A 19,095-nucleotide genomic window follows, 5' to 3' on the forward strand; every position below is an offset into this window, starting at 1 on the left:
AACATACGTAAGCTCTTTTTTCCTTACGCCTCCATTTGCTTTTCTGCCTCTGGCTTTTGGTGGGTTCCAGGAGGGTTAGAATACCTGATTGTTAAGCTTGGCTTCTCTTAAGAGTGACCCTTTATCACCAGCAGAATGTCAGGCCTGGCAGGTCTCTTCTGGGTGATCTCAGAAGAATGTACTTTGACTTGTTCTCATGGGGTTATGTATCTTTTCTCCCTCTAATTTCTGGGACACAGTTTAGGCAGAACACATTGGAAAACTTTTTCCCCTTCTGAGCATGACTTGTTCCTGTCAGGGTTGTAGCTTGCTGGCCATACTCTATGTTAATTAATTTGCAGAGGCACAAAAATAGCCTTGTATGGTGAGACATCATGCCACAGAGATAGTCAGCTCACAGAAAATAGGATGGCACAAAGAAAGTGTCATGTTAAGCCTTGCCAGTCCTTTTCTGATTAGAATTAACTTGGTCCAGCATCTGTAAGGGTTCACCTGGCATCCATTCATTATTGTTGAGAGACTTAAACCTGCCCATATTATGGAGAATATAAATGTGAGGCTAGACCCAAGACTTAACTGGACTTGCTGGAGCCCATAATCAGAGTACTGAGAATTTAGCTGAATTCCCAATTAAATTCATAGGATCAGCATAAATGCATTACATTAGCCCCAAAGAGAACAAAATTAAAGCTTCTGGCTGGACATATCGAAGAGATTAAGGATAATGAAGTCCAAAGCAATGTTACCCTTACTACCCCAGAAGACCTTTATTGGAGTGATAAAACATGCTACTTGTCTCACTGTCAGGCATTTTGTCACACCACTCAACATCCCCTCCCCAGCATTACCACTTCTGCAGAAACAATTGTTGGCAGCTTTTCCAAAAGGATTACATCCTTACCAAACTGTGCCTTAATGGAAACAGTGTCTTGGGGGCCAGAATGGATATAAACATTCCTGCCCAACTCTTGTTTTAAACATACTGTTCAGGTTAATTGAAATAGTACAATTTCTTCAGTTCTTTATGGATTCAGTCCAGAAGATGAAAGCACACACACACGCACACAAAGGCTTAGGATCAAATGTGAAATTATCATGAAATATATTGTACTTATTTCCAGTAACTTATTGATGATAGAATTATTTGATAGAATTATTTGATAGAATTAATCAGAACAGGATGATTTATTAATTTAAGATTTTATGTACCCAGTTCACCCATCTACATAATGTAAATGGCATTATGTATAAAATAAGTATTTTCTATTGATCATTTATTATTATTATTATTATTATTATTAATAATAATAATTCAACCTCTAAATTATAACCACTGCATTTGGAAATACCCTCTATGCATATGTCTTTATATTTGTATGTCATATTTGTATGTGTGTTGGTACACTGCATATACTTCCTAGTTGGTGGGATGTAGTCAACAAGTGTATTGGATTGCATGGTACTCTCAATATTAGCTTGCATAGAATAGCATATTGGGTAAAACTGGGTTTTGGTTGTCCTTGGGTGAATTGGCCAAAATCTGCAACTGATCAGTACTGTCCTTACTGTTTGCAGGAAATACTGTATGAGGAATGGGGATAACCAAGGCTGCTAGCATATTCTACAACTTCTGTGAAAGCCTTAATTGACCAAAGCCATGATGGTTTGCAAAGATCATTATCTATGGCGAGGATAACATAAATCTGAAAGTCCAGAATAAACAGGCAGACATTCCATTCCAGTCCACAGTATTTTATCAAAGATGGGCATAGAATGGCTGGGAAGACATAAGAAGTGAGACCCAGTGATTGATAGTCAGCCTCTTATTCTGATGGATGATGGTACTGTGGAAGACAAGTATCTGATGATGATGTTCCTAAGCTTAGAAGAAAACAAAATGTCCCAAAGTTTCCCTTCCACTTGGCAGTAGTATAAGAAGGAGGAGGAAGAAAAAGTCTAGTTAATTCAGCTCCTCATTCGACTTTCCTTCCATCAGTGTAACATAGTTCTTAGCACCTTCTATTCAGCTTTCATATTGATGGGTGGGAAGCCTGACTAGCCATCAGTTCTTCTTATGCCTGCATCTGGGAATGAGGATTGAATTATAAAACAAATAGTAGAAGGAAGAGGGAATGGATGGAGTGAAAGGGGAAGACAAATAAACCTATGGATGGAATTGAAAAGAGACAATATAAAAAGTAATGCATGCCCAGAGTTGCTCTTAGTGATATGGGTGGTGACAAAATATGAAATATAAATAAATAAATGTGATGGAAAGAAGAACAGCTTGTAAGAACAAGTGTAGAGGGATATAGTGAATGTTATTAGTGTAAATTTGTTTTAAGTAAAGGAAAAGGTTTCCCTTGACGTAAAGTCCAGTCGTGTCCAACTCTAGGGGGCGGTGCTCATCTCCGTTTCTAAGCCTTAGAGCCGGCGTTGTCATAGACACTTCCGGGTCATGTGGCCAGCATGACTCACGGAACGCCGTTACCTTCCCGCCGAAGTGGTACCTATTGATCTACTCACATTTGCATGTTTTCGAACTGCTAGGTGAGCAGGAGCTGGGATTAACAACGGGAGCTCACCCCGCCGCGCGGTTTCGTACCGCCGACCTTCCGATCGGCAGCTCAGCGGTTTAACCCGCAGCGCCACCGCGTCCCTCAAACGTGATGGTGGTGGTGACAAAATATGAAATATAAATAAATAAATGTGATGGAAAGAAGAACAGCTTGTAAGAACAAGTGTAGAGGGATATAGTGAATGTTATTAGTGTAAATTTGTTTTAGCCATGATATTTTTTCTTATCTCAGCCTTTGTTTTCTCTGGCTTAGTACTTACTACTCCTTTCGGTACTCTGCATAATACTGTGTACTCCAAAAGGGAATAGAATGATCTTGCTCTCTCTCACACACAGACATACTCCATCCATCCAACTATCAATCTATTTTTGGGGTTTTTCCTCAGAAGGATTGGAATTTATTTATTTTATTAAGTAAAATAAATGATTTCCAATTAATATGGAGAAATATTTTTGAACAATATCAAGAATAATCTGACTCATTGCAAAGCCCAAGCAGATCCTAATGAGTTGTTCATTTTACTGATCTTTTAAAAGTTAAGTTTGCTCTAATTACTAATTTATTTAATATCCATTTTATTAGGTTAATTATACTTAAAATCTCTTCTTTCAATTGGAATGTTATGAAGAACTAAAGGAGAAACACTGAGAATTCAATTAATTTCACTAATATTTAATTGTATCTCCTTTTATTTGGACTTTGTTTAAAGACTAGAAATAATTAGGAGAAGAAAATTATGTACATGCATTTGCCCTCCATATGTTTTCAGTCAGTGGTTAGCAATCTCCTTACCTTTAATACTAGTTCTCCTATCAGTCCATTCCAAGTCCCGTTCTCCAGTGGGAGTCCATATTTCTGATCTGGTGCAACATAAATTTCATATGTGAAGCCGAGGTAAGTAGATAAGGATTCCAAGACATCAATTGAGAAGCCCTGATATTTCTTTGGTTTGCCCAAAACATTTTCTGACACCATCACAAATGGTTCCTCCTAAACAGAGAAGAAAAAGAGTCACACTTATGCCAAAGGAAACTAATAGTTCCAAACTTACTTTTTCACTATCCTTTATCCCAATTTCCTCTCCTCATTTCCTTTCTAAAGTTGCAGAGTTTAGACAGTTTACTGATTGATTCTGGCATTTCAAAGTTCTCAATCCTAGGTTATTATTTGTATAGCACAGGAAGAGGTTTCCTGTTATGAAATGTAAGGAAGCTCAAGTCTAGAGGCAGAATGAACTTCTCCATTCTTGATGGTCAATTAAGAGGACTTCAGATGAGTAGCAATGTGTTTTCTTATATCCCACTAAAAATAACAAGTTTTAATAGTATAGTTGTCTAATTTGCTTGGAAAACATGTTTCATAAACATACATACGAAGTCAAGGAGAATGTAAGATATGCACTATGCGCTGCAGTCATTTGAATGTGGTCCCATTTCACTGAAGTAAATATTCCAATGTGCAAAGTGTGATTATTATGAAGAAGTACGCACTTCTGGACAGAGTTAATCAGAATGCAGTTAAACTCACTGAATGCATCTTTAGATGAAAATGGAACTATGTATCCTCATTCAGAGTCACAAGTTAAGGCATATAATTAGAATTACGTGAGTGACAGAGCTGGTGATGAATACTCTTGTACAAATGAGAAGGACCATCCTTCTCATGCTAGATAATAGTCTTTCAATAGCATATATTGAAAGTATAGTTATGTTGCTTTATGCAGCCCTGCTGGATCAAGCCAAAGACTTATGTAGACCAGCATGATACAAAATGATCAAATAAATGCATCTGGAAAAAGCACATATCTGCATAGAAGGGCAACAGCCCTCTTCTATTGTTGTTCACTAGGAACTGATATTTAAGGTGTGCTGCCTGAGATTCAGTATATAGTCTTTAAAAGTAGTAGCCATTGACAGCTTCAGCAAAGGATTGTTACCTTGTCGTGGTGCTGGAGCTTGAGCACCTCAATGATGCCGTGAGCAAAACTGTGAAGGGCCGCCCAAGATGGGAAGGTCATGACAGAGAGGTCAGACTAAATGCGATCCCTGGGGAAGGTAATGGCAACCCACCCAGTATTCTTGCATGAAAACTAAATGGATCAGTACAACCAGAGATATGTCGGTATACCATCGGAAGATGAGACTCCCAGGTCAGAAGATGGTCAAAATGCTACTGGGGAGGAACAGAGGATGAGCTCAACTAGCCCCAGACGTGATGACGCAGCTAGCTCAAAGCGGAAAGGACGGCTAGCGGCTGACGGTGCTGGTGGTGAACGGCGAATCCGATGTTCCAAGGATCAACACACCATTGGAACCTGGAATGTAAGATCTATGAGCGAGGGTAAATTGGATGTGGTTATTGGTGAGATGTCAAGATTAAAGATAGATATTTTGGGCGTCAGTGAACTGAAATGGACTGGAATGGGCCACTTCACATCAAATGACCACCAGATCTACTACTGTGGACAAGAGGACCACAGAAGAAATGGAGTAGCCTTCATAATTAATAGTAAAGTGGCTAAAGCAGTGCTTGGATACAATCCAAAAAAAGATAGAATTATCTCAATTCGAATTCAGGGCAAGCCATCTAACATCACAGTGATCCAAATATATGCCCAAACCACAGACACTGAAGAAGCTGAGCAGTTCTATGAGGATCTGCAGCACCTACTGGGCAACACATCTAATAGAGATGTTATTTTCATCACAGAAGACTGAAATGCTAAGGTGGGCAGTCAAATGACACCTGGAATTGCAGGTAAGCATGGCCTGGGAGAACAAAACGAAGCAGGACATAGGCTGATAGAATTTTGCCAAGACAACTCACTCTGCATAACAAACACTGTCTTCCAGCAACTTCAGAGACGGCTTTATACATGGACTTCCCCAGATGGACAACACCGAAACCAGATTGACTACATCCTTTGCAGCCAAAGGTGGCGGACATCTGTACAGTCGGTAAAAACAAGACCTGGAGCTGACTGTAGTTCAGATCACGAACTTCTTCTTGCACAATTTAGGATCAGACTAAAGAGATTAGGGAAGACCCACAGATCAGCTAGATATGAGCTCACTAATATTCCTAAGGAATATGCAGTGAAGGTGAAGAATCGATTTAAGGGACTGGTCTTAGTAGATAGGGTCCCAGAAGAACTATGGACAGAAGTTCGCAACATTGTTCAGGAGGCGGCAACAAAATACATCCGAAAGAAAGAGAAAACCAAGAAGGCAAAATGGCTGTCTGCTGAGACACTAGAAGTAGCCCAAGAAAGAAGGAAAGCAAAAGGCAACAGCGATAGGGGGAGATATGCCCAATTAAATGCAAAATTCCAGAGGTTAGCCAGAAGAGATAAGGAATTATTTTTAAACAAGCAATGCACGAAAGTGGAAGAAGACAATAGAATAGGAAGGACAAGAGACCTGTTCCAGAAAATTAGAAACATCGGAGTTAAATTCCAGGCAAAAATGGGTATGATCAAAAACAAAGATGGCAAGGACCTAACAGAAGAAGAAGAGATCAAGAAAAAGTGGCAAGAATATACAGAAGACCTGTATAGGAAGGATAACAATATCGGGGATAGCTTTGACGGTGTGGTCAGTGAGCTAGAGCCAGAGATCCTGAAGAGTGAGGTTGAATGGGCCTTAAGAAGCATTGCTAATAACAAGGCAGCAGGAGACGACGGCATCCCAGCTGAACTGTTCAAAATCTTGCAAGATGATGCTGTCAAGGTAATGCATGCTATATGCCAGCAAATTTGGAAAACACAAGAATGGCCATCAGATTGGAAAAAATCAACTTATATCCCCGTACCAAAAAAGGGAAACACTAAAGAACATTCAAACTATCGAACAGTGGCACTCATTTCACATGCCAGTAAGGCAATGCTCAAGATCCTGTAAGGTAGACTTCAGCAATTCATGGAGCGAGAATTGCCATGTGTACAAGCTGGGTTTAGAAAAGGCAGAGGAACTAGGGACCAAATTGCCAATATCTGCTGGATGATGGAAAAAGCCAGGGAGTTTCAGAAAAAACATTGATTTCTGTTTTATTGACTATTCTAAAGCCTTTGACTGCATAGACCATAACAAATTGTGGCAACTTCTTAGCGGTATGGGGATACCAAGTCATCTTGTATGCCTCCTGAAGAATCTGTATAACGACCAAGTAGCAACAGTAAGAAAAAACCACAGAACAACAGACTGGTTTAAGATTGGGAAAGGAGTACGGCAGGGCTGTATACTCTCACCCTACCTATTCAACTTGTACGCAGAACACATCCTGCGACGTGCTGGGCTTGAGGAATCCAAGGCTGGAGTTAAAATCTCTGGAAGAAACATTAACAATCTCAGATATGCAGATGATACCACTTTGATGACTGAAAGCGAAGAGGAACTGAGGAACCTTATGACGAAGGTGAAAGAAGAAAGTGCAAAAGCTGGCTTGTAGCTAAACCTCAAAAAAACCAAGATGATGGCAACCAGCCTGATTGATAACTGGCAAATAGAGGGAGAAAATGTAGAAGCAGTGAAAGACTTTGTATTTCTAGGTGCGAAGGTTACTGCAGATGCTGACAGCAGTCAGGAAATCAGAAGACGTTTAATCCTTGGGAGGAGAGAAATGAAAAATCTCGATAAAATAGTTAAGAGCAGAGACATCACACTGACAACAAAGGTCCACATTGTTAAAGCAATGGTTTTCCCAGTAGTAACATATGGCTGCGAGAGCTGGACCATAAGGAAGGCTGAGCGAAGGAAGATAGATGCTTTGGAACTGTGGTGTTGGAGGAAAATTCTGAGAGTGCCTTGGACTGCAAGAAGATCGAACCAGTCCATCCTCCAGGAAATAAAGCCAGACTGCTCACTTGAGGGAATGATATTAAAGGCAAAACTGAAATACTTTGGCCACATAATGAGAAGACAGGACACCCTGGAGAAGATGCTGATGCTAGGGAGAGTGGAGGGCAAAAGGAAGAGGGGCCGACCAAGGGCAAGGTGGATGGATGATATTCTAGAGGTGACGGACTCGTCCCTGGGGGAGCTGGGGGTGGTGACGAATGACAGGAAGCTCTGGCGTGGACTGGTCCATGAAGTCACAAAGAGTCGGAAGCGACTGAATGAATAAACAACAAAGCCATTGACAGGTCTATCCTCCATTTATTCATCTCATCTTTTTAATCTAATCTAAAGTGGTGGCTTTTCTATATTTGAGGATGTCAAATTCTCTGGGTTGAAGTACTTTCCTTTATTGGTCTTGCTTCTTTCCACATTTAGTCTCAATGAATGCTTCTAACTTTGTGGGAAGGGAGAATTTTTTTTTCTCTTGCTTTCACATCATAATGATTTTATATGCTTCTATGCTGTTTCCCTCAGTTGCATTCTTTGTAAACTAAAGATCCCTCAATACCATAGCCTGTCTCTGTAGAAGAACTGCTTTAGCCCCTTAATTGCTTTTGCTGTGCAGTACAGGTAGCCTTCGTTTAGTGACTACAATTGGGACCAGCAACTTGGTTGTTAAGCGAGGTGATTACTAAGTGAAACTGAAACTATGTTTATGATCTTACTTCAGTTTTCCTTTGCTTTACAGACCTGCAAAGGTCGTAAATGTGAGGAAGGGTCATAAACTTACTTTTTCATCACCGAACAGCCACTAAACGAGGCAGTTACTAAATGAGGACTTGTATCTTCCTTCCTCTACTGTATCCACTTTGAGATGTATAATTATATTGGCAGTGTTATTTTCAGGTCCTTCCCAATAACTCCTAACACGGAATTTGCCTTTATGAAATCACCAGCCTCAGTTGTCCAAACCAGAGCACAAAGTTAGCAGCTGTGTTACAGGAATCCTTCTACCACACAGTTTGTATCGCAGTTCACTTGGTAGTTAATCCACCTGTGCCTAGGGAACCTGCTTTCAAGACTGTCTTGCTGTGACTCATCTTAATTTCCACTGCTAACAAACTGCAGTTTCTACTCTAGTAACTGTAAAAAAATAAGGAAAACTTTTCATATTATTCAATAGGTCTCTGCATGTATCAAATTGACCATCTTGCAATGTTCACTTTTCATATTTAAGTTTCTAGCTTCCATATTCAGAATCATTGGTCAGATCCATTTCCAGTAGCGCTATGAATATGTGACAATGCAACAAAACTCAGTCCAAGGAATCTTATCATTCTGAAGATATTATCCATGAAAAGAAGGCCATGATCACCCAGCTGTATTTTACATTACATATGCAGTATCTCAAAACAGATCTTAGGGAACTACAATTGCTGCACTTAGTTTTCTATACAGAGTATACAGTCAAATGACAGATAGAGTAACTGCAACACTGAAGAGCAAGCTTATTATCTATAAACACATTCTGAATTAGTTCAGATCAAAAAGATAGCTTGTTTCCCTGTACAATAAATCTGATATGCTGCAGTTAATGAAAGCATTTACGGAGATAGGAAAATATACATATATACATAATCATTTACCAATTTGATACATTATGTACAACATTCCTTAGACCTGTTTAGAAAGAGAGTGAGTCACATGATGATCTTCACATTAGCAAAGATTTATTCCTATCTCCTTTGGATATTAGATAACAGCAGTTCATAATTCAGAATTTGAATTCAGGTAGTTAAAAGTAACCACTAATTGCTCATCTGATTTATAAGATTTTTGAAAAGGCTTGTACAGCTTTGCTGCTCCTGCTCAACTTTCAGGAAACCAAGGACAAAAGTAGGTAGGTGAACAGCCTAGGGTTGGCTTCTACTACACAACAGCTAGCCACAAATTACAGATCCCCAAACTGTCAGGGTATTAACATTTTGCTCAAGCATGAAATGGATGACTTTTCAACTCTTGAGGTGATTTATTATGTTTCATTTTTCAGAGCATCCAAATGCTCACTACAGATGTTAGGCTCCAGGGGAAGTACACACTGCAAAATCTTCGTGCTTGGAATCTTGCAAAGAATGCTCATTAATATGGTCATTTCGGTAATGACCAGAGCTCTACTGAAATTTCCGTATCTCAGCCTCCCACATAATCTGTGCATGCTTGGAAATGAAGGATAAATTCTGAAACAAAGAAGAGCAGCTCTGGAAAATGTTGCCCAAGTTAGGATGCAGTCACAAGAGTCGTTCTGTAGAACTTTATATACATAAATGAGAAACCATACACACACAAACACATTTCCTTGCTTGCTTGCTTGCTTGCATGCATGCATTTAATTTGCTGCAATTGATTAAGGCATTTCCAGAATCTGGTGATCAGTGAAGCCCTGAAGGGGATTCTAAGTATCCCAGGTCACTCCAATTCAGGAAAACACCCTGCACTTCTTTCTCTAGTGTCTCAGCCTGAAGCTATAGGCTCCTTCCCAAATTAATTTTCTCAAATACAGAAGATGATGGTTCTATAACATATATATTTTATCAACTATGAGGCTTCAAAAAGGTCAAGGATTCTTTACACCCAAGATTAATAACAAACTGGGAAGGAGTAGCTAAGTAATTAATCTGGTCTTGCAAAGCTTCTTGAAATCATAGTTGGCCTTAGATCCTCATGTAAATTCATCTTGCTGAGATTTATCTCAGATCATGTAACCTTCCACCATGTGCTCTCCAGAGTCCTGCTAGAGCCAATGTATTCTTCACTGCCTATTGTCTAGAGTACCAAATCCATAGCTTGCTTCTGGAGGACCCTCAGGAGGTCATGGCAAAGATTATTTCCACAGAGTTTCAAAAGAGGTACAGATTAGCTACCCTTTTCATCACTTTGTTTACTAATGCTGCACCTTTTCATAAAATAAATAAATATATAAATAATAACAAAAGAAAGGATGGAGCTCATGAACCAGTCTTGATATTGGTAGCATCAAGGTGCTTTTAATCTCTCTTGAAATATTTAATCTTTGAATGAAAATTGGCTTAAGACCATTTGTAACATACAGTGTCTGTGCCTGGTAAAGTGGGTAACTTTCACAAATAACAGATTCTGATCAACCCCAAATCCTTTCCATCTTCCTTCTGGAGATAAAGGGTAGTTATTTCATTATCTCATATGCTTGACGTTGATCAAGATAAAAAATAGGCCTGTCCTGATATGGCTAGTAAAACCATGTATGATAGCAAGAATTTTTAAAATGGCAATCAATAACACCACTGAATGGCAGATCTTCCTTAGACTTTACCAAACACAATAATATCTTGATACTTTGTTGTTCATGAGTATATGTTCAGTTAGGAAACTTGGTTTGTTCTGTAGCTTCTCTGACATTCTTGTTGGGTTACAGAGAAGGTGCAGAAGATATTTTTGCTGACTTCAATTTATACATCCCTAATGAAGAACCAGAAGACTCATGCCTTTATTTTCCTTGCAAGAAATGTCAGGAAACAAATAACAGGGAAACACACACACACACACCAGTCTCAGAGCAGCAGTTTCAAAGGAGCTTTTTATACTAAAATAAATTTCCTGAGGACTACCTCAAATATTCCAGAAATCTTCCTTTATTTTGCTTTGTCCACTGTAACCTGTCTGGCACCCTGCAACCCATAAACTTCTGGTTTAGACTACCACTGTGTTTGTTGCACCACTGCACAGAGACAGGACAGAGGAGATTAAACTGGAGATAAATGAGGGGACACTCTCTAGCCTATCTTTGCTTTCTGCCTTGGAGGGATGATTTGAGTGGAAGCTAGCAAACCTCGAGTTGGTCTATATGTAATAGAGAAAAATAAATCAAAGTGCTATAACAATCTTTACGATCTCACCATGACCGTAGTTCTTCCTTGATAGAGAGATTTGTGTCACTCCAAATTCAAATCATGCCGTGTATAGGGCTGTTCCTGAAGACACTGGTAAGTGAAACTGACTTCCACCTTCATTGTCATATAATGTCAGCTGAAAATCTGTTTCTAGTAAAACTGAAAGTGTAGTTTATTATTTCTTGAACAGCTTAATCACAGAGGTAGCATCCCTTAGACAAACATAGCTGATCTAGAAAAGGCTCAGCAGGAACAGGTATGCATAGTAATTGGATGGGAGACCAGTAAGAAATCCCAGGGCTAGTTGAAAAAGAAAAAGTCCTGAAAGAAGGCAAGGGCAAACCACTTATTCATTATTACCAGGAAAAATACATGGATGTGTCACCAGAAGTTAAGCTTGATTGTAGGACTTCTTGTCTTTACACTGCCTTTTTCAAGGGTTTCTTTTTAGGATTAGAATATTTGAAATATTGCATTCTCACATAAAACTTCATGGACATTGCATTCAACATCTCAGACTCATAGATACAGTCACCCCATTTTTTAACATTAGATAACTAGTATCTAAAGAAAGGACCTTCTCAATTGTGGCATCCCAAATCTGAAATACCAGTAACAAAGAGGATGTTCTGGCAATAAAATGAATGTCCTTCTGGCATCACATAAACTTGTCTGTTGCACTAGATCCTTTCAGATGTTTTTAATTGGCCATTTTTACTGAAATTGCTGAATCTTAATGTGTGTTTATTTTGGTGATACTTTTCTTTATTCATAACTGCAGTTTTGGTGATTCAATTTTGGTTTGTTATTTATTAGCCATTTTGAGAGTTTGTGCTGAAAATCAATACATCTCCAAACACATTTTCTGCAACAAAAAAATGGTATTTAAGTTCCTTTCTGTTCTATACAGGCTACCTAATTAGAGTCATGAGTTTTCTAATATGTACATTTGTTTGTGTGTATCCATAAATATATCTAGAGAATGCCCCTTCTGAACCAACAATTGCCCTGATTTTATGAATTAAACAAGCGGTCTGCTATCTTATATGTATATGCCAGGGCAGACAAAAATAATACCTTCCAGATGTTTCAGACTGAAGATCTTAGAGTCCTGTGCCACTGACTATTCTGGCTGGGCTGATGGAAGCTGTAGCTCAGAACATCCAGTTGCCTATTCTTGATGTAGTTGTTGAAATACAGTATGTCCCACCAAAGCAAATAAGATTTCTGCTGTTCATAACTACTAAACCATCCACTGGAGATGAAATCAACTACTTCTTAACTTGTGGACATCATGCCAGCCTACTGTGAAACACCCAGTACTCATTGCTAAGTATATTCTTAAGCCACAAGATCCTACTTTTAGCTACAATATCACTAAGAACCCTATTTCTTTAATGTATATAGTTTTTTTTTTAAAAAAATGCTCTTTTCCATTGGTAACATGACTATGCCTTATGTTACCAAGGACAATGTAATGTATTTAAAGGTATCCTTTCTTTGAAAGACTACCTAGTAGAAGTAAAGTAACAAAGAAGAGAGAGCTTATTGCAGTTTTGAAGTAGTTCATAAACAAGTAGGATTCATATTGCAGACAGCTTTCTCAAATCTGGCTTTATATATTGTGTTGATATTTAGTTCTACAGTGTATATGCATCTCTCTAATGTAACACATGCAAATTGTAGGCAGCCTGAACCCTTTTGCCCACTTTCCTTGAGAAGTCTAACTGCCTATTTTATTCATTTTAAAATGAATCTTCCTTTAAAAATCAAAACATCTTCTAGTAGGTCTGTGAAATCAAAATGAAAGCAGAGAGAGAAAGGGAGACATGCTGATTGGTGAGAAATATAAAATGGAATCTACAGAGGTCTCAAGCACATTGGAAAGTTTGATCTGCAAACTCATGCCTTCTTCCTCCCCTGTTGAAAGAAGCAGCAAGGTCAAATAATTAGTCAGACTGTTAGCATTCACAGAGCATATAAAATGACCTAAGTTCAACCACTTAGATTTTTCTGATCAAACTGGAATATATTTTAATGCTGATATTTTAATCCATTCCATTGAAGTCTGTAAATAATGTAATTTTCTATTCTGCCAAACAAGAGAGAGCCACTCCCCTGCCCATGATGGAATACTGTATAAAACCACCCCATGTTGTTTATATAGGAGACAAATCACAAATGGCAGCCACTAGTTCTGATCTTAGACATACAAGCTTAAAATGGCCCAAGGGAATTTGCTACTGTACATGAAGAACAAGATAATTGGTAACAAAACTGACTGGATAGATTGGTGGTTCCTACTTGTTGCTAATGATGGGGTAGTATCTACTGCATCTGAAGGCAGCAGACCAATTTAGAGGCTACAGGGTGGGGAATGTGGCACGTACACACACTTACACACACATCTCCTGCCTGAGCAGTCTCTCTCATTTTGCCTAATGGAAGGACTGATGTCAGACTTCCTTCAGCTAGTAATGCAAAATTAAAACAAAAAACAAAAACAAAACAAAACCTCAATCCAAGCCAAACAAACTTGGAGTGATTTCCAAGGACACAGAAGCTTAGATAAGGAGATTTATTGCCAAAACATTATTGATTCATTATGAAAGAATTCCAGCAACTGCCATGTATCAAATACAAGCTCTATTTATAGTGAGAGTAAAATGTCTTATGCCTCTTTCTCTCTCCTGAGCGGTACAATGGGATAGTTATGTCTCTTCCTTTGGCAGTCCAGTTTCTATCTGTCCCTTGCCCGAGCAACAGACAGATTTGTTATCAGGTGTTATTATTTTTGTTTATATGAGAGCCAGATCTCACCTCTGGTCCTGTTTAAAATAACACTTCACTGTCGTACCTCATTCTGCTGCATGACTAGATCAGCCCAGAGACAGAGAAGACATACACATAAATAATACAAGCCTCCAGGTACCTACTTAGAAGTACATTCCATTAAGTTCACCTGAATATAGAGATATTGAGACTTTATTTTCTTGATTGCTTTATTGACCATTTTTTCCTTCATTTACACTTGGGCAAAGAATGGCATAACTGCTTGTTATTTTTAATTGAACAGCAAAATGCATTATCTTGATGCTGAGAATCAATCGATGGCTAAAATTGAATTGAAACATTTAATATTCTCCTTATGGAAGCTCTCTCTTGCTAGCCATGGTTAAGAAAACAATATTTGAAAGAAAATGACTGATCATATAATAGGCTAGGGAAAAATCAAACAGCATAAAAAGTTTAAACTGCACTCCAATAACTGGTCAGTGAAAATCAGTCAGATGCAATGCATCATAAGGTTATGGACAGTGTTATGCTACGCATTAAAGCAGTTGGTGAATGAAATCAGTGAGAACAGCTGTCATTAAAGGACAATTTATTCTTATCATTAATTCTACTTTCATGCCCTAAAGAAATCAGATCCATAAATGTCGGATACAATAAACCCTTGGCCCCTTAGTGTACTTTTTTGAATTGCCTTGTGCTTCAGGTTCAGATTATGACCAAAGGATGATAGGAGATGTAGTGGTCTTCCTTCTAAAGGGCTGCCAAACCCTTTAAAGACACAGGAATAACACTTTTTAAAAATGTAGTTCAATTACTTGATAATGGCAGAAGATTCTTTCTTTATGCTAAGGAAATCTGTCCTAGAAGCAATAATTCTTATGATCTTGGTAAAGAATGAGAAACCTGAAGTTTCCCAATGCTTGCAGAATTACAATTCCTAACAGTCCTCACAACTGCCACTTAGATTGAGATTACAGTTCCCCTAATGTAGTCTAAGTTGTGATGCTATTGTGAAGCTCACCTCTTCCTGTTTTGGAGTTAGCCTCAAAGACTTAGTGATCTAGGCTGAAGCCCTGATGGTAGAGAATTGTTTTTCATATTCATCACCAAGTTGCCTCCACTAAATAGTGAAAGATAACAACTGCCCCTCTCAAATTACTTTTAGCCTCCTTCCTCCAGCTTTCAACTTAGTAAAACATTAAAATCCTTATTAAAAAATTAAAATCCTATAGTATGTAATAAAATCTCCCTTTTATGTCATAGACCTGACTTCTTGGCAGTGTTACTGATGTGGTTTGTCTTTGGGGGTTATTTTTTAACTTTCTAGATTAGACAACAGCCCTGGAATTCCTCAGAGGTCTCCCATCCAACCGATCCTGTTTAGCTTCCAAGATCAGCTGGGTGTGGCCACCTGTTAATGCAAAACTAAAGTCCTCTGCAGTATGGATTAAATCTTTCTTTGATTGATCATAGTTTCTGTCATCTTATCACTCCCTAAATTTATTTTTTAAGAAGCCCTATTCCCATGCAAATCACATCACCGTGAAACAATTTTCTCCCCAATCTAGAAGAGACCTGCTTAAATCAAGCAGCAGTTGGTCTCTCTTGAACTGGAGCTAAGATTACAAACTTAAATAAGAACAGTGAGAACTGTCTCCATTCTAAATTTAAATGAATGCCTAGTCTTTATATCATCATTTACCATGGTCCACATTGGCCCTCAAGTATCCTGTCAAAGTGCAAAATGACCTCAGAAAAGTTTAACTCTGGCTAACAGTTGCACTGGAAGCAATTACTTCTGTGTAGATACTGAATTACCTGAGGTATTATTTTTAGCAGTGTCAACCATTTCAAAACCTCTATTACTTACTGCATGTTATCTGTTTTAAATTAAAAATGACAGCCTCCCAGAAATCTCAGGAAATATATTTCATATTTAGTGACAGCTTCCAATCCAAGGTCTGGTATGACTAGAAAGAATAGCAAATAGTCAAGCATTAATCCTCATGATGATTTTATTCATCCAGAAATAAAATGAGGCCATTTATCAGGGCTGCTGTAAATTAGCAACATTTCAAGGGGAAAAAAAAAATCTTGATAGGTTTTTTTTTAAGGTTGTCCATCCTGATGCTTTTTCTTCTTAGAAGAATATAAATAAGAACAAGCAGCAAAAAGTGATGCAGAAAATATCTGCTGTCTTGCCATTTCGTTACTTTAGTCAGCTAAAGATTCTCAATAAATCTTAACATAATGCTCGAATACTTTTTAAAAATAGCTTTTTATCATATCATGTGCTGATTGGTAAAGAATACCATTCCTTTTCCCTCCCCACCAAATGTTATATTTATCATTCTGCAATTTGCAAAAGGATCATTATAATAATGATTAATGCTATTCCTTGTTTATAAATTGCCAGATGCAGACATGACCCTTAAGTGAAAAGCAACACAACAATTTATGACTGAACAAGCTTACATTTTGAAAGAGGGAGGAAAAGGAGACACACAAATAGCAAGGGACCAATTTGAGTCCATGCAGTGACACATACTTGAGCTTTGATTCACTATAATTCCACTGCAGGAGGCAACATACTCCTTTGTACATCTCCCTTGGAAGCCTCTACGCATTCTACATTATATGACTAAATTTTAAAATATTCTTTTAATTAAAAACGAATATAAATTGGAATCTGGTATTCTGCAAAGCAAAGCATTGGTTTCTCTATAATATTGCTTCTAGGCCCTGCATGGACAAGCTGCTTTGGAAGTAAGCCCACCTGTTCAGAAATAAGTTTGTATGAGATGGGTGGTGAAGAAATGTGATAAATAAATAAATAAATAAGAGCTACACTAGACGGAACAATTTGGAAATGCTATTAGGATGCAACCTTAAAAAGTTGCCTTCTTGTGTATGAGTGTTTTGTAACAGGATATACCCATCATGACAGTGATTTGTAAAATAGGAATTTCCCACCCTCCACATTAGCCATTTTGTGAGACTGTCCATAATATGATCTTAGGACTCTGCTAACTTAGCTTTGACTCTTGAGAGAATATATTCCTCAGCCAAAAAGAAGCTGCCCATCTCTAGTGTGGGAGAAACGCTGAAAACTCATCTACCATATTTATGTGAATGTTCAACCTTTTTCTGCTTACCTGTACATATTTTAGAAATGTGAACTACATGGTTCTTCTTCTTTGTAGCAGCAGAATTGTCAAGATAAGACATTTATTAAATGGTTTTGACTGAGAATTGGCAAAGGTTCACTAAAAACATAATGACAGGAAGAACATTTTAAATCTTGGTCAGAATTGTACAAAGGACCAGCTAGCTAGTTACTTTTATCAGATGCACACTGTGCTTAATGGAAATGCTAATTCAACTGCTAGTGATTGTATGGACAAATGTATAATACTTCTGCTTGCCTTTAGTAATAACCCATAGCTTTTTCAAGGACATTCCAGAGATGGCTTTGATTCCATCCATACTGTACACTGTCTTTCCCTTTTTAAACTTTTTTTCAGCTTTACCAAGCATGACCAATGGAAACTAAGCAAAATTCAATTTTGGAAGCGACACACTAGCTGAAGGGGATATTATTACTTCTCCATCACTGAGTTCATGTTCTAAGTAATCTTTATTGAAAACAAAGTCAATATGAGGTTCATTTCTGTTTCATCCTCATCTCCTCTGAATATTTTAAAAGCAATTTGCCATCAAATTGAATGAAAATCATTTAAAAATGAAGAAATTATGGCACAGAATAAATTCTTACAGATTAACAGTTTTTTTTTTAAAAAACTCATGAACTTTGGACCTAATTTGTATTCTCTGTTCAAGTTATCTTCTTAGCACTATATGAGGTACTCTTTGGAGTTTCCAGCAACACTGGAAATGTCTAATGATTTCTAGCCATTGCTTTCAATAATGCTGGAGAATTGAAGCAGATAACACTCAAAGTATAAACTCTCTCTCTTGAAAAAGGCATTCCTTTTCTGTGCTTCATCTGACTTGAACTGGATTCAGATTCCTATCATACAGATGTGCATTTTCAAGCTTTTCCTGTTTATCTAAAAATATTTTAGAAATGCAAACTATTGGGCCTATTTTGCTTACTACTAACAGAAACAACAGGTTAAGGTGTTCATGCAAGCAATTTAGACTGAGGATTGCCAAAAGTCTTCACAAAAGTACAGTGTGTTGGAAAAAGAATAATGTATACCCGGACCTTTCTTCATCTATCTAGTAACTCCCAAAAAGAGTGCATTGCACCAACTGCCCTGAGTGAAAGGGAAGGAATGAAAGGGAGTCACAAGAACATGAGATTTAACCTCTCTTGATGAAAAATAAGCCACTAGATGGGCTCATAAAATATGCTTTACTTGGTTACTGAATTAACCCATTTTCTGTGTTTCTACACTACATTGAAGTATCAACAAAAAAACAAGGTGGAATCTGCAAAAAGAAATAAGAAAAAGAAGGAAAGGAAAGGATCCTGATCATGTTGTTCAAATGCAGCTGCAAGCTCTTTAACTAACCTGGTGAATTATGTTGCAACTATCCAGTTATTGGGTATTGTTTTTAATCATGGATCATGAACTCTAAACATTTATTCAGCTAATCTCATTTTTAACTTGGAGTTAAGAGACCATTCCACACAAACAGCAAGAATAAGGAGTCTCTTCCATTTGGCAGTAACCAGCCAAACTTGCCTGATCTTGACAAAAATTAAGAAGTGTCAGGCCTGATTAGTACTTGGATGGAAAACCACCAAAACCCCCCACTGCAGGATAGACTGGAAAGTGAGTGAGTGAGTGAATGAATAAATGAATGAATGAATTGCAAGAAGGCAATGGCATATCACTTCTAGGCAGATGCCAAGAAAATACATGGATATGTTAATGTAGACACCAAATGTTGAGTTCAACTCAAAGTAGCCTTTATCTTTTACCAACTTTG

The 19,095-nt window shown here is 37.9% G+C and overlaps 1 protein-coding gene across 2 annotated transcripts in view; it reads right to left on the bottom strand.

The window, feature by feature from the left end:
• GRID2 (glutamate ionotropic receptor delta type subunit 2) overlaps nt 1-19,095 on the bottom strand; it is a 984,963-nt gene that overhangs the window by 195,759 nt on the left and 770,109 nt on the right. For both annotated transcript variants that reach the window (XM_063310079.1, XM_063310080.1), the window contains one exon: nt 3,372-3,569. In XM_063310079.1, coding sequence (XP_063166149.1) covers nt 3,372-3,569 — 198 coding nt within the window. The remainder of the gene's footprint in view (nt 1-3,371; nt 3,570-19,095) is intronic.

The sequence above is a fragment of the Candoia aspera genome, chromosome 8 (genome assembly GCF_035149785.1).
Source record: "Candoia aspera isolate rCanAsp1 chromosome 8, rCanAsp1.hap2, whole genome shotgun sequence".
Taxonomy (NCBI): Eukaryota; Metazoa; Chordata; class Lepidosauria; order Squamata; family Boidae; genus Candoia; species Candoia aspera.